This window comes from Styela clava, chromosome 2 (genome assembly GCF_964204865.1).
Source record: "Styela clava chromosome 2, kaStyClav1.hap1.2, whole genome shotgun sequence".
Taxonomy (NCBI): Eukaryota; Metazoa; Chordata; class Ascidiacea; order Stolidobranchia; family Styelidae; genus Styela; species Styela clava.
The window spans coordinates 405,548-421,076 of record NC_135251.1 but is presented as its reverse complement, the minus strand read 5'-3'; the positions used below and the strand labels follow the sequence as shown (position 1 = coordinate 421,076).

The following is a 15,529-nucleotide window of genomic DNA, read 5'->3' as shown; positions in this document are numbered from 1 at the left end:
ATGAACTTACATTTGTGAAACACTTAATCATAGTTATGGTCGAGGGAATAAAAATGCAGGGCCAAAATGAACAAATAATTTGAGATTAGGAATGTTGGCTGGAGCATCATGGTCTGATGAACGAAAATGTAGGGTTAAATTGAACAAAAAATTTATGAATATGAATATGCAATAGAACGCCGCATGATTGAAAAATGAATGGCAGTCATGGTTGGATGAATGATGACCGAAAATGAAGGGTTAAAATGAGAAAAATATTTGATTAACGATATTGACTAGAGCAGTGGTTCTTAAACTTTTTCGAGCGCGACCCAAATCTGAGTTTTATGAATACTCGCGACCCAATCCTAAATAACGCAAAATGTGTTTTTAATGTTCGTACAGTTTGACTCAAATACAAACAACTATTTATTAGAAACAGTCCATTGACTCAGTGAGATTGATGAAGCTGAAATTTCCTTTTCATTATATCTTCAATACACAGCTCTATTTTACATAACGCAATACGCAAGTTGTCACGGGTATCGAGGCGATTGCGAGCTTAGTTTTAATAACCGTCAGTGCCAAATATCCTCGCTCGCACAAGTGCCTTGTCGCGAATTGTAGCAGAAAAGGCGTCCGCTGTCCGTCGCAAACACGACATCCTAGCTGGCCTTTTTTACTCATCAAGTGTGCACACACTGCTTCGTTCGCGGTAAATGGTGCCTCGAGATGAAGTCACATTTTTTCTAGATATTGAATAATCTAATGTCGAGAAGCGAGCTTTTTCATTGCGTCGTCTATTACAATTTACATTACCAAATAGACACCCATTTTTGGTTATTTTAATCCACTAAGACGACATTCCACGCGGTCAACACAATGACAAGCGACGTGCATGGTTACCGATACCATAAAAATAATACACGTGACTGGCATATCAGAATTGTGATGTAACAATGAGCTCAAGACAGTATTTCCGTGAATGAAATTTTATATTTCATTATTTTTAAATACCAGAGTTTAGAAGCTAAATTGAAACATTGGGAAAGCTGAAAATTCGTCCTTCTCCTCTTAGATTGCCCTTGCATTGACGACCTTGTCGCGACCCATTTTTAAACCTTCCGCGACCCATGTTTGGGTCGCGACCCATACTTTAAGAACCACTGGACTAGAGAGTCATATGATTGAGAAATCTATTGGCAGTCATGGTCAAATGAGTAAATAATGCAGGGTTCGAAATGTCAATGTGACCAGATGAAATTAATTCCATAACAGCCAATTTGACAAATTTTTAGGGACAAAATTTCATGAATTTCGAATTAAACATACACTAAGTTGCGACAGTGTGAAAGAAAATTACGTTTCAACGATAGCTTGCACCAGCACGATAAGAAACACCGAAAAGAAAAATGATCATTGTGACTTTGTGAGAGATATTGTGAGAGATGTTGTGAAAACAACTTCTGCTTTTAGTTAGTTACTTTTATGCTAATGTTTATGGTGTGAGACTATGTTGGCCGAATAAAAAACTCTGCTCACCATCTCACCTAGGGGCAGGGATTGCCAATTCGAATAAAGTATTCAAATGTATTCGAATATCTCGTCATTCGAATATCGGAATTAGCGTTCATAAGAATATCGGATATTTGTGTGACGTCACACATTTTCTACGCCGCTCTCAAGACATTTCCGTTGAATGAAAACATTCTCGATAGAAACTTGCACGTGATTGTTTTCATCACTCATCAGCGTAACGTTTTTTTTAGGCCGTAAACGCCTTTACACTTGTGTTATTTTCTCTAAAACGAAAATTTTCCACAAATTTGTTCCACGTAACGAAGACAATTATTTTTGTACGCGCACGGAATTGTGAATCTGGTGAATACGTTCATCGGCGGCGAGTTTCTAAAGACAACGCAACTTTTTGATTGAAAAGCGGCAATTTAAAATACTAAAAATAAAACCGTAAACAATATAAGTTTGATTGAGGCCCGCGAAAATTTGAAAAACACTTTTCTAGGCAGTGAAAATCGCAGAATTTCGTGTGCCTCTGGCACACATTATGTTTGGTCGGCGTTTAGAAACATATCGTCACGAATTGAGGGCGGGATTTGCCTGGTTATCCATTACCTTAAATTGCCGTCGACTATTTTCAAAGTATATTTAATCAATTTTATTTTGATGAAATAAATTTCACTCCGAGATGTTACAGAAGATTTACGAATTTTTCAAACTGTTTTATCTAAAAATAATCAGAGTGGCAGCATTTCGATTGAGCGGAGACACTGTTAACAAGTACATCTAAATATTTGCCGAATTCGCAAAATACGGATCAAAACATTATTTAATCGGGCAGTTTACCACACGTTTTTATTTTTATGACCGCGGATTGCAATGGTATATAAGAGTGGTGAGGATTTTATTTTGTCGACGCAACCGCAGGTTAAATTGAAGACAATTAAATTAATATTGAAGCAAGACATTTTAAATATGCCCGTATCGGTCACGAATTCATCACTTTGCACAACAGAAAAATATATTGTTATATTATTTGTTGTAAAAGTAGACTCTTTCAATAGGTGGCATAATCGCGGCGATGAATACGTATTTTCAATTCACTGCTAAACTTTATATTTATATTCATTGTATTAAATGAATTATACTCTACACTTAATTAACAGGACTTTATATCATTATTTGAGATTTTTCTAACGGCGATAACGAGTTGGCAAGATTGCAAAAACACGTAATAAAATTAAATACACCAGGCAGTTTATCTGGTACTTTTAGGTCACAGATCGCCATGGACCGAATAGTAATGTTTTTTTTTGACGTAAGAAGAAGCAACCGCGAGTTACGTTGGACACATTAAATTAATATATAAAGATATTTTAGAAACTCGTAGTTGTCATGGATCGAATATTTTACGTAACAGGATGATCATTATACGCTGGAAAGACGGCTCTTTTAACGAGCGCGGAATCGCGGTGGGTGTTACCAAAGTCACTTTGGGTGTTACAGGCGGCAATGGGAATTTCCGATTTCGAAAATCCTGGCTTCGCGGCTGGCAGTGGTGGTCATCTATTCTCTACTAATTTATTTCTAATTTCAAACACAACAATATGTTACACATAATAACAATATGGTTCACATAAATTAATATACAAATATACTGGTAGGTAGTAGAATATTCTATGCTTAAATATTAGAATTTTTAAAGGCATAATGGATTTTCGATTGTTGTTGCTTGTTTTAGTTGCCTGTATTGCCAATAAATTTTATTACTCTCAGAAAATATACACAATTATCTGAATACAAGTAGTATTTTTGTCAACAGACTTGACTATTATCATAATATCATGGTACCAATGATAGAAAGCGTCAGACAACTCCTTGGCTATCTTTTCATATGGTCATTTGTACGAAGTGAATAATTTTAATAAACTGAATGTGTCACAAGTTGCTATTATTTTTTATTGATAGCTATAAACTATCAATTATCTTGTGTACATATATTGTTGGTTTGTGGCTTTATTCTGATATTTTTATTGAAGCTTATTTCCTAATTTACTGGGTTTTGATAAACTAAACAAAAATGTGTTATTTTCGATTTTAGAATGTATTTGGAATTCCAAATTCGAAAACATTATTTTAGAATGTATTTGGAATAGTTTAGTATTCGGAAATGGCCATCCCTGCCTAGGGGTGCAATAAATTTGGGTAGGCAAAGACGAAAGCGGGGCAGGAGTTACGAAAAGCACCCACCCACCTGGGTAGGCAATGAAGAAAGCGGGGCAAGTGTTTTGAAAAGCAATGAAGACTAATAGATCTGGAAATCCAACTTTATTTGTGCTTTTACTTTAATTCTAATGTTTAAGGGTTTGGACCTAGACGATAGTTTGAGATCAAACATCATGTCGCCCCACCTTACCCACGGTGTAATAAATTGGATCATCGGCTAAACTGGAAAGATTCTGTAACTTCTAGAACAGGAGGTTCTCACATAGTGGAGATATGGGAACCTACGGCCAGTATGTACCTCAGCATTTCATTTTAGAGGGTTAGAACGTTGGTAAATATTTTCCTATTAGCGATAAAATAACTTATAAAAATGTGTTATGTATTTGACAGACCATCTGCACTGATAAATATTCTACCTTCTGGATATTCAAATACAATTATACTTAAGTTAAGTAATAAAGTGCGGTATCATACTTCAAAATTAGGGGGGTGTTTGAAATGTTAGAGGGGGGGGGGTAATTGATGCCAACAGCGAATCAGAACCTTCCCAGTTCCCAGTATTTCCTACCCAATTAATTACACCCAGACCTTCAAAATATGTAGCCCCTTACAAATCTTCTGTGACAACTTAGTAGGTTCGTTCAGAGCGAAAACATAAAACATCTCATAAGGTTAGCGTATTAAAAAGTTCCAATCAAACAATATTATAGGTGAGTAGTGATATATAAACAATAAGAAAAATCAAGTGAAAAAATAAATTTCAAAAAATAAAACTGAAAAATAAATAAATAAAATGATAATCTGACCCTTTGCAAGAAGGGAGATTCGATCTTGAGATATTTTGACACGATGTAGAGACAGAATAAATGATTATCAATGGCTTGACCTATGGGGAGGTAAAGAGTTCAATTTAGAATTTGGGCCTCGTGTGGAATTCCCCCCATTTTCACATTGACTTGGATTGTTTCAAGCATATGTTAGTGGTTCCTAAACGGTGGGGCTTCCCACAACGGGGGTGTAAACAATTTGTTCAGGGGGCGTGAAGCTAATTGAAAATATTTGTTAGATTTGATCTTGTCCGCTTTACTTTATCGCTATGTATAATACAAAAGAATGCCTTTCTTATTTTTATTAAAGGGGGGGTGTCGACCTTCAAATCCCAATGCTCCTGCCTCATATAGCCAGTGGCTTGTAGGTACTGAGTTCGAATTGAGGGTAAGAAAATGTTTCTAAATACCGCAATGACCTACCAGTCATTGCCTCCTTATATCCTGATACATGGCGTTCAGTAGCTTTCTTCAGAAGAGCAATTCTGTCTTCATTCTGAAAATGGGAAATTTATTAGAAATAGGGAAAACTGATTCTAAACATTATAGAAAGATTTGAAAAGTGGGAACACTTGTTCAAATAAAAGAAGGATGAACAGAATGTGTAGCAGAACAGCAAAGATGCCGAAGCTATAAACAAAAAAAAATTCTAAGAAAGCGTTATTGGGACGTTAACAAAACTTTGTCGACACTAAATTGAAACGCAAGGCTGCGCTTGCGGAAGAGATGTGAAAAGCACATTGTTGAATCGAGCGAACGAGAAAACAAACTTTTGGTAACAGATACATAACTTGAAAGTCTCTGGTAACCTAAATTACAACACAAATAGTTCGTACTATTTCAACTCAATTAAGCCAAGAAATAACAGCATCGAGTCCTGTTTACTATAACTACATTATTCTGTCTACTCACGCTCTAATGAGCATTGAGCACAACTTGATTTAGTAAAATAACAAACTTACAGTTTGTTCTGAATCTTCCATGGCGCGAACGAAAGCGCAGGATTCAGTCGTGCATGAATGAACAGTCTCGGTCCTCCCTTCTCGGAACAATCTCGTCTTTGAGGCTTCGTAAGTCAAACTGAAATGACCTTTGACCTGTAATAAAGATGATTTTTTTCTTATTTCAAAAGGGAAGAAATATGAGGAAGCGGTCTGATCTTTTTTATGGTCAAGTTATGAAATATATTATAACTAGACTAGAAATTTCTAATTGATAAGGCCGTAACAGCTAGCAGCTCCGCCTGGCCGGAAAATGTGAGTTTTCAAGAGTCTTCGAGCTGACATGGGCAAACTACTGCACACGGGCCGAATCCAGCCCATTGGGTAATTCAATCTGGCCCGCTTAATGCTGCCACAGCCAAACTAAAACTATATTTGGATGTTTTAGCTAAAAAATAGCTCAAAGAATTTGTTGAGTATGCGATTAAATTTATTTTTAGCATGAGGCCTATTGTTCTCCACTTTTGCTTTTGTAACACTGAATATTGTTCATAAAATGTAACTTTTTACGTCTCACTTACATGGACCGCCAGTCTAGATTGGCAAAATATTTGGCCCCTGGTCTAAAAACCATGGCCACCCCTGTTATAACTAGACTAGAAATTTGAGGGTCTAACATATGTTAAGTTATGCAAAATTGCTATGTATGAACCAAAAAAATGTTTTAGTTACATTGCAAAACACATGGTGGTCTTTCGCCATTTTGCCCGCTGCCTTTATTACTTTAAGGCTATACAAAAGCCTTCAAAGCAGATGGTAACAACTATGCAAGAACTCGGAATTTTAATTGTTGGATAAATAATGTTTATAATGAGAGAATTTTTAATTTGTTGTGTGATGAAATAACTAAATTTTTTATGCGGTCCAGCTAGATGTCTGAAGTTCGTGATACGGCCTGTCGTAAAGGTCTTACTGCAATGATAATAAATATCAATATGAAACTACAGACTCATGAGGTACATCATAAAAGCCCATTTTGTGGCTCACAATATAATTTATATTAATATCGGTATCGGTTATCGGCCACTAGTTGGCCGATATATTAATAACTGTATCGGCGGCAAAAAGTGATATCGATCGAGCTCTAGTTGGTTATATGGCCCGCCGACAAAAAAATTTTTTCCCACCCCTAATTTAGAAAATATATTCAATTTGAAAAAATTTCTCTCACCCTGAAATGTGCAAGTTGAAGAGACAATTGGATAAAAGCATCAGGAGACATTCGGAACGTTTTGATCAATCCTTTTCCGAATTTACGAAATGGAAAAACGTACAGGTCTACGTCATCAGACAAAAAGTTTGCAATCTTTAGACTTGATTAAATGACGTCTATGCACTGTATAAAGGAAAATTAATTGTTAGGATACTGATTCAACTCTGTATAAAATCAGCGCTACCAAGCAAAAAATGATAATATATAGCACAACAGTTCCCAACTGGAGGCCACGGAGCAGTTTCATGTGGCCACAATGCTATGTGCAAAAAAGATTACATAAAAAAATATGTTCTTCCTAGTTTCATTGCTTGATAAGGTTATTCCACAGGGTGTTTTCACTTTGTTGAGCATGAATTGTTTGATCATAATGGGATTTGGAACCTACCAATCAAAATAACACTATAAATACCACTGGGATGATAAAAAGGGGTCGTGAGTGCTGAAAGCCTCTGGAAGGGAACCACGAGCCGTAAAAGGTTGGGAAACCACTGAATAACGAAAAATGAGATTATAAAATCATGGCTCCCAAAAGCAGAACACAACATTTTTAGTCAAATAGTTAATATGGGAGCGAGATTCCACCTTGGATTAAAACAGTCCCAATTACAATATATATTTCTGATCAAAAAGCTCAAATGATAAGTGATTCCACTCTTTATTAGTCTAGTGTTCCCATACACAATATACTTTCAGTTGAGCAGTAGGTTAGGTCAGGATGAGAGATTCCACTCTGCATTAATCTATTGTTCCCATACACAATATACTTTCAGTTGAGCAGTAGGTTAGGTCAGGATGAGAGATTCCACTCTGCATTAAATTAGTGTTCCCACATATAATATTTTTAATCAAATAGCCAAGATTAAAAGACAGATTCTACCTGGCATTAAATTAGTGTTCCCGAACACAAAATATTTTTAATCTGAAGGCAACACTTACAGGTTCTGGAATGTTCAATTTTAATCGCTGAGGAGAAAGGGGGGTCGTAGTTAATTCTCCGACGCAGATACCGTCATCATTATATCCAAAGTCCGCAAAATCATCGTACAGGACTTCTTCCGTAAGGTGGCTCATGATCGGAGCGTCAGCCCAGGAATGTTCCGGGTTCATTCCGAATCACCCATTTTCGTAGAAAATAACTTGGAAAGATTTGTCGAACCATCTGAATAGAATTTATTCTTTATTAGCGTCTAGCAGTCCCGAAAAACAAGGCCCTGTATAAATACCCACAGGCAAGTTTTTTTAGACAAAAGGCTGTCATGGTCTCGCTTAAGCAGATACAATTTTAGGACTAAGTTCAGCATTGCATACTTAATTTATTGCAACCTGGATGAGTTGGCCTGTCATAACTCATGAATTTGAAATACGGCTACGACTCAAACTTTGATACCAATGAAAACTTGCCAAACTAAGCCTCTACTCCAGCATAATTCACAGCCCGGGCATTTACTCGCACATAATGTCCCATAGTGTGTGTACCGGGTTAGGGTTAAAAAAAACAAAAAAATATTGTTATGAGATACTTTGTGAAAAAATATCATCATAGCTTGTCTAAACCTTAGTCGAAGAGAGAGAGTGACCTCCCCCCGAACCCCCCAATAAACTCTTAAAATAATATCTATCCTGAGAAACCTCAGGCAAATTCAGAACGTGACCTCCCCCCCTCAAAATAATAACTTAAAATAAAGTTCAATCACCTGTTATGGCATTTTCCATGCAACAGCGAACGTCCGAAATTTGAGAAAGTTGTCACATCATCAAGGTCTAATACATTGGATTCATCGTCCAAAACAACCCCAAACGCCGCTCTCTCGATAGCGTGCAACGACTCTTTGCTTACCCCAGATTTGAAAAAACAACCGAGCCTGTGAAGAATAAAATATTCATTTAGATCAATTTTTTTTTAATGGGCCTCAGTGGCTTAGTTGTTCAAGCGTTAGACTCCGCTATGTCAGTAATGTAGATCAGTGGTTCCCAACCTTTCTACCCTGGCGGACAGGTAAAATTAATTAAATGTAAAATTTTAAAATTTAAAATTTACTTTAATTTCCAAGGTAAATCAAAACTTGGCTGGTATTTGAGTTTGCAACCTACAAAAAACTTTCTAATGTGAAAGTGGATCGCAACCATAAAAGACATTAGGCAGGCCTGCTGTAGAGAATAACCCTTAACCTGGTACACATTACGGGAGTATCCAATTGGCCTGGCCGTATTAGAACGCAAAAAGGTAAAAACACAAAGTGTTAATCTATTTCACTCAAGTTCAGCAGGCCATATTAAATCATGAGCTAATTGCCTATAATCTATTATGTCTTACCGATATCAGGAACATCACTGTTAGTTGTAGAAGAACAACAGTGTTGAATGAGATCGGCAGGATTCCTAGAAGTTGTAGATTGTAAAGTAGCGAGAACAGAAGACTGAGCTTTGTTACTCTGAAAAAAATAAGATATTATGGTAAATTGCCCGTAACTAAATTCAAAATTGTAAAAACGGGTTCTCTTCTGTGTCAAACTGGTTCCCTCATCTTAGAAAACCATTTCACGTTCCCAAAGAGCAATTCAGAATTCTAGAACAGGTTCCCTTATGTATCAAGCTCACTAACAACGGGTTCTTTCATTTTAGAAAATGTATGAATGTCACTATCAGGGCTGGAGTCAAAGCCATGGAGCAAAGCCTACCGAGTTAGATGGAGCCAGCGTTACAACAAATTTTAGTAGCCCTAGCTTATAGCATCTTATTAACTTTTATTATTTTAGTGATATTTAGAAATTGGAGTCAAAACATTGAATTTTGTTTCATGGTGAAATCTATATTTAAACTCTTTTGGAATTGTAAACTTGATTGTCTGTCTGCTCTAAAGACTTCAAAATCTTTACTCCTGCTCGCATGTGCCAGAAGTTTGCAATAAATTGAAACTCCATAGCCCAGTCACTAACTACCGTAATAATTACCGTAATTTTTATGTCTCGATTTGTAACAAATCAATACTCACGTCGCCAAATGAATACATTTCACGGTCTCATGATTCCATTGTTTCCTCACAAACGTTGCAGCATTTTTGACGAACCCCCCTCCGCAGGCTCCAAACATTCCAAGAATAGTACAGATCAAGAGAGAGTCAGGGAAAGCTCCACGACCAAGTTTCACTCCTAAATTATGAAAATAATTGTTTGAAATAACAAGAGAGTAGAATTCCAATAATTTCACATACGTGGAGATGAGCACAGCGAAATAAAGTGTTGTCGTGTGAGAATCGTAGTGAAACAAAATTATTTTTTGAAGTGAACAATACCTTCAGAAATACCTGAATTACGAAAACGTTGTTTGGAATAACATGAGAGCAACGCTTGGCATTCATACCAGCAAGCAGCACATGTATCAATGCTCAAATATATGCTGGCCTTAACTGAGAACCGAGACTACGGAAGAAAAACAAGCACAGCGTATTTCCGCGTGTCATGAAATAAAGTTCTTACAAATTAAATTTGTCCTGAAATCTGAAACAAATGACTGGCTAACTTACACCATACTCGACACAGACTTGTAACTGAAGCAGAGGCGAAGGTACGTCATATTATTAAGCTGTCTTATCAACATTCCTTTCCCCTGATATAAATATAAAAATCATTCCTAAACTGCTGGAATTGCGGAGTTTGATGCAAATTTTTCACAAACATCAAGTATCAGAAAGTGTAAACAAATATATAGCAAACCTTTTATAATTTTTCTTGTTCGGATCATTTCTTTTCCCAGAACAATCACTAACATTGCTGGTTTCCATGACAATAAATTATAAATGACATCTTTGGGAGAGTAGAAGATGTGCCACCATACTATTGTCATCATGAGAACTGACTGAAATGAAAAATTATTATTTATTCATATGTCCTGGCTATCATATTGCCACCGATACCTGTCGATACGAAAGGATCTACAATTTTACGAGTGATTGAAATCTTTCCGGTTTAGCACAGCCTACTCAAGCGTTTCTCAAACTGTGTTCCACAGAACACTACCGTTCTGCAAGGTTAGAACAGGGGTCGAAATTTAGACTAAATAGGTCGCTATAGCGATCTTGGCCATAAGGGACTTTGGATTGTGAAAGTGGGTGAAACCGCGGGCCACACCATTATTTTAACAGAGGTTTCTAGTGGACACAAAAATATTGGTTATTGATCTTATGACATGCGTTGTTCGCTTCACACAAGCTAGCTGTTAGGGCATTGTAAGGTCATAGCAGGGATGGCCAATACCGAATAGTTCACTATTTCGAATACATTCGAAATTATTTTTTTTGAATATGAAATTTCGAATACTTCGAAAATAAAATCCACTAATTGAAGCTTATCTAAATGTATGTAGGAATTTCCATACAATAAGCAATGGAATAACTGCTATCTACAAGTTACAACCTAGCTATATTACCAGGCATTTCGTATTTGCAGATTATTGCAGTATATATTTTATATACCATGAGTCATATTAACAGAATTAAATTAAAACGACAATAGTGGTATCGATGATGGATTTGAATATTTGCGCAACACAAAATCATCCTAGTAAAACGCCCATACTTTTAAATACCAACCATTATCCAAATTATTTGTCGAAAAGCGGGATAAAGTATGAGGTATTTTTCCGACTTGTGACAATTTTTTTGTGAGTACAAAAATACGAATCAAAAATTAATTATATTCGGGAACTTTACCACATATTTTAAGTCCGCAGATCGCCGTTGTATGTTTGAGTAATAATACTTTTATTATTTCATCAATATGGAAATAGGAATCAAAAACTATTTATAATCACACATTGTAAGTCCACAGATCGCCGTTGTATTTTGTAAATACGAAAATAGGAATCAAAAGTTAATATTAATCGCGAGTTTGCCACACAATTTATGTCCACAGATTGCCGTGATATTGGGCCGAATATTATTAGTTTTGATTCTTATTTTCGTACTCACGAAAAATTGTCACAAGTCGGAAAAAGAATTTATATTTTATCCCGCTCTTGGGAACTAATTTGAATAATGGTTGCCAGTGGTTTGTATTTAAAAGTATGGACTTTTTACGAGAATGATTTTGTTCTGCGCAAAATGACCGATACCACTACTTGAAATGCCTTACCGCGTTGTTTTAATTCTATTATCATAACTCAAATGTTGGTAAATCGGGCAGTTTACCACACATTTGAAGACCACAGATCGCCGTATTTATTTATTTATTATTTTGTAAACACGAATCCGAAATTAATTATAATTGGGCAGTTTACCACATATTCCATGTCCACAAATACCCGTTGTATTTGGCATTTATACTTTCATTATTTTATCAATATGAAAATAGGAATCAATATTTAATAATATCGGTCAGTTTACTACACATTGTATGTCCACAGATTGTCGATACAACCCATGAGTTACGTTGAACAGAATTGAATTAATACGGCATGACATTTTAAATGCTGGTACCAGTCATGGATTGGATTATTTTTCGCAACAAAAAATCAATCATTTTGGACAATTTATTAACCCAAATGTTGAAATAATTTTCGAATGTGATAAGTACTACACTGTACGTCCACGGGTTATTTCCCAGCTGTGTTTTCCTGTCCCTGTCGTGTTTTGCTGAATCGGCAAAACGAAAGGGTCACAAATCACTTTATCTTGGTGGCCCTGTTTCTCTTTAAAGTAACTATAACCGGCCTGCGATTAAATATCATGATTGGCAGACCCTAAGACCCATATATAAGGTTACACAAATCATGCTTGAGAAGACTCATGCGAATAATAAGCAGGCCACATAGAAATAAAATAAACATACTTTCTCAATTTTTCGACATAATGGAATTGAATTTGAAAATTAAAAGCCTCGTACACGAATGTCGGCAATGTCCACCCACGCAAACGTGCAAATGTGTCGCAACACTATGCGACGTATGGTCGCACAGAATATAAACAATCAAAGTGCCGATTCTATTTCATCGTCATTACGTGAGACAGCGTGAAGAGTCGTTTGAAGATTCCCGTAAAACGAAACACCACGTTTACGGCAAAAAGTGGCTACTATTCGGAATTATTCGAAAATCAGCCGAAAAGGTATTCGAATACTTTGATATTCGAATACATTCGAATATTCGATTCGTTTTGGACAACCCTGGCGTCATAGATAATAAATTGGACTCGGGTATAGACTTTGCAATGCAAATGGATTGGAAATTCTCTCACATACTAGATTAAACAACTATAAAATTGCAGACCGCATTATTTCGCATTTGGCCACAGACCGCAGATTGCACAGCCCTGAGCTTAACAATAAAACAAATCCATACCTGATTATTGGATAGAGGAGTCAGAGCAGGTTTTCCTACACAAACACTTATGATCATCCCTCCACCGTAGCAACAAGCTATCGACATCAACCATGTGGCAACTGGCTGTTTCCTTGCCTTGTTGACATCTGAATTTGAAATAATTTTTTTAAAGAGCTCTGTGATTGAAACATAGGGGCTTTCCGAGCTATTCACTTACTTATTAAAATACTGAATTGGCTGATTTTGTGACTGTCCAAAAAGCTATAACGTCATCAATAAAATTTTACAAGCGGAGTCATTAAAAAAAGTAATTTTAATTTATTCAGAAACAATAATCGGCAAATAACAATTGTGTTTTTATTTTTTAAAACTAATTGTGGGGCCATTCCCGGGTTCCATAACACTACAAGTTTGAGAACCCCTACACTAGAGTATATCTCAGTTAAAAAGCATGCAATAGATTCATTTTGGGTTTCTATGTTTTGCCCAAAGTATTATTATTTAGGAGGTATCAACTACCGATAGAGAATAAGCCTATAGAAAGCATCAAGCCATCCTTCTGTGTTTGCAGGTCGGAACCAGTAGTGGGATTCAACCGGTTCGCACCGGTTCTATAGAACCGTCTCACGAAATTTTATGAGATCTGCGAACCGGTTGGCATTACTGAAAAAAACATGACTATTTGCAACAGAACCGGCTAAAAAAAATATGACATTCGTGTGATGGAACCGGCTGACAAAAAATTGGAATCCCACCACTGGTCGAAACCACATTTTTTGAAACGTTAAAAACTGTCTATATATGATCAACTCACCCCAGTCATTCCGTACTCCGTAAATTACCAGAGTATAATGAGCAATCTCTATGATTGTTGCCAGATATACTATCAAGTTATTCGTTGCGTCTGCTATAGATGAAACATCCATTATGATATACTGAGAAACAATGAAAAATGGAAAATTAGAAATATAATAATAATACATTAGAAATGTAGTATAATTCAGTATGAATATACAGTATCTAGATTAGAAAAAAATTATCATATACCGTATATATATACGTGCAGGCAGCGGCGCAGCTAGCAATAGGGGGAAGATGCTTGATTTGAAAATTTTATCTTTTACTTGCAAAGAGAGGCGAGCTACACGCAACTATGAAATTTATTAAACAGCATTTCGCTATGAAAGCCACAGCCCGACAGCCTGTGTCGTGAATTGCAGTTTGTTTCAATTTCAAATATCCTTAATAATATCTTAGAAACGCGAAATAACGACTATATAAAAATCAATGACAACACACCGAAGTAAAATACTGAAATTCAAAAATTTCCTAAACCTTCCACTGTTCCACTAAAGCTCAAAATATTACACGTAGACTATTTCTGTACTGCAGTTATGGCAAACTTTTGAACTGTCTTTCTACCATCCTCCCAGAAGTAACTACTTAAGAAGCTTCTTATTCTACCAACTTTAACCGCCTTTAATAAACACAGTATACAGGTATAGCAAATAAAATTGACCAACGCGAGGTCGCGCTTTGGACCGGCGAAGTCAGCTGGGAATGCAGCTGCACTCAGAACAGCTGTGCTGTTGATAATAGGCGGGGTCAAATTGTGTGCAGCGGAGCGTTACCGATAAGTCCCACTGAACATGCCCCTTTCCCCGAGCATTGACTACCTTGTTTACTTCGTGACATTGGCCAATCAGCAAGATTCACAAAGTGACGTAACAATGTCCCCATTTCGCATCCGCTCAGACACTTTTCTCACTCGGACAGATTTTCAAGCGTGGTTGTAAACATTACCTCGTATTTGCGTTTTTGAACTCTCTGCCATTTTCGAAAGTTTGCGAGAATCCGAGTAAATACATCACTTGGAGGGTAATTTTGTCGTGATATTTGTTGTTTTGTTTCTCATTTATAGCGGAAAGAACCGCTAGTAATAATTTTAAGCACGATTAACTCATCTTAATAGATAATTTACTTCTAGTTTCTGTCGCTTCGAAGGCATATTTTTCTAATAGACAATTCGTTAGTTTTCAGTTGTGTTTCGGAAACTCAAATATAAATCAGATATTTCAATGGTCACTCTGTCTTTCTAGGAGTTTTAATTTAATTACAGTAATAAAAATTAGTGTAGAAATAGCTGTGATAGACTAGCCTGAAATTCTTTAACGGTACTTTTAAAAAACAGATCGTTGAACCGGTATGCGATGATTCATAATGATGGTTTGAAACACATACCCCATTTTACGGGCGCCAACACACAAAAGCACTTTTAAAATAGCCTCGAGAATATTGCAATGGTAAAGTATAGGAAGAATATTCCGGGTTCAAAGGTCGGGGAAAGGTGCATAGCTCTCAATCAACCAATCAATTTTATTTTAATCACTCCGATAGGATTAAAACAACAACAAACGGACAAACAAAACACAGACGACCTGAAGGAC

General features: G+C 36.3%; 3 protein-coding genes across 3 annotated transcripts; all 3 read right to left on the bottom strand.

Moving 5' to 3' along the window:
- Positions 1-1,852: 1,852 nt before the first annotated feature.
- Positions 1,853-5,642, bottom strand: LOC144411737 (carnitine O-palmitoyltransferase 1, liver isoform-like). The gene is made up of 3 exons (XM_078118973.1): positions 5,513-5,642; positions 4,974-5,046; positions 1,853-4,609 (listed from the first exon to the last, which is right to left on the bottom strand). The coding sequence occupies exons 1-3, from the start codon at positions 5,531-5,533 to the stop codon at positions 4,428-4,430; spliced, it is 276 nt and encodes a 91-aa protein (XP_077975099.1). The 5' UTR covers positions 5,534-5,642; the 3' UTR covers positions 1,853-4,427.
- A 1,137-nt stretch (positions 5,643-6,779) lies between these two features.
- Positions 6,780-8,619, bottom strand: LOC144431581 (carnitine O-palmitoyltransferase 1, muscle isoform-like). Its single transcript, XM_078119646.1, has 3 exons — positions 8,462-8,619; positions 7,704-7,926; positions 6,780-6,887 (listed from the first exon to the last, which is right to left on the bottom strand). The coding sequence occupies exons 2-3, from the start codon at positions 7,872-7,874 to the stop codon at positions 6,870-6,872; spliced, it is 189 nt and encodes a 62-aa protein (XP_077975772.1). The 5' UTR covers positions 7,875-7,926; positions 8,462-8,619; the 3' UTR covers positions 6,780-6,869.
- On the bottom strand, positions 8,601-14,008 carry LOC144411750 (trimeric intracellular cation channel type 1B.2-like). Its single transcript, XM_078110273.1, has 7 exons — positions 13,897-14,008; positions 13,101-13,228; positions 10,481-10,622; positions 10,060-10,071; positions 9,810-9,916; positions 9,082-9,199; positions 8,601-8,629 (listed from the first exon to the last, which is right to left on the bottom strand). The coding sequence occupies exons 1-7, from the start codon at positions 14,006-14,008 to the stop codon at positions 8,601-8,603; spliced, it is 648 nt and encodes a 215-aa protein (XP_077966399.1).
- Positions 14,009-15,529: the final 1,521 nt, after the last annotated feature.

Excerpts from the sequence above, each read along its gene's own strand:
- LOC144431581 (XM_078119646.1), bottom strand. The coding sequence starts at position 7,874 with ATGAACCCGGAACATTCCTGGGCTGACGCTCCGATCATGAGCCACCTT.
- LOC144411737 (XM_078118973.1), bottom strand. The coding sequence starts at position 5,533 with ATGGAAGATTCAGAACAAACT. Across the intron at positions 5,047-5,512 it reads TGGAAGATTCAGAACAAACT|AATGAAGACAGAATTGCTCT; the intron begins GTAAGTTTGTTA and ends TCCCATTTTCAG. Across the intron at positions 4,610-4,973 it reads ATATAAGGAGGCAATGACTG|GTCAAGCCATTGATAATCAT; the intron begins GTAGGTCATTGC and ends ACCTCCCCATAG.
- LOC144411750 (XM_078110273.1), bottom strand. The coding sequence starts at position 14,008 with ATGGATGTTTCATCTATAGCAGACGCAACGAATAACTTGATAGTATAT. Across the intron at positions 10,623-13,100 it reads CTCCTCTATCCAATAATCAG|TCAGTTCTCATGATGACAAT; the intron begins GTATGGATTTGT and ends TTTTCATTTCAG. Across the intron at positions 8,630-9,081 it reads CAGTGATGTTCCTGATATCG|GCTCGGTTGTTTTTTCAAAT; the intron begins GTAAGACATAAT and ends TATTCTTCACAG.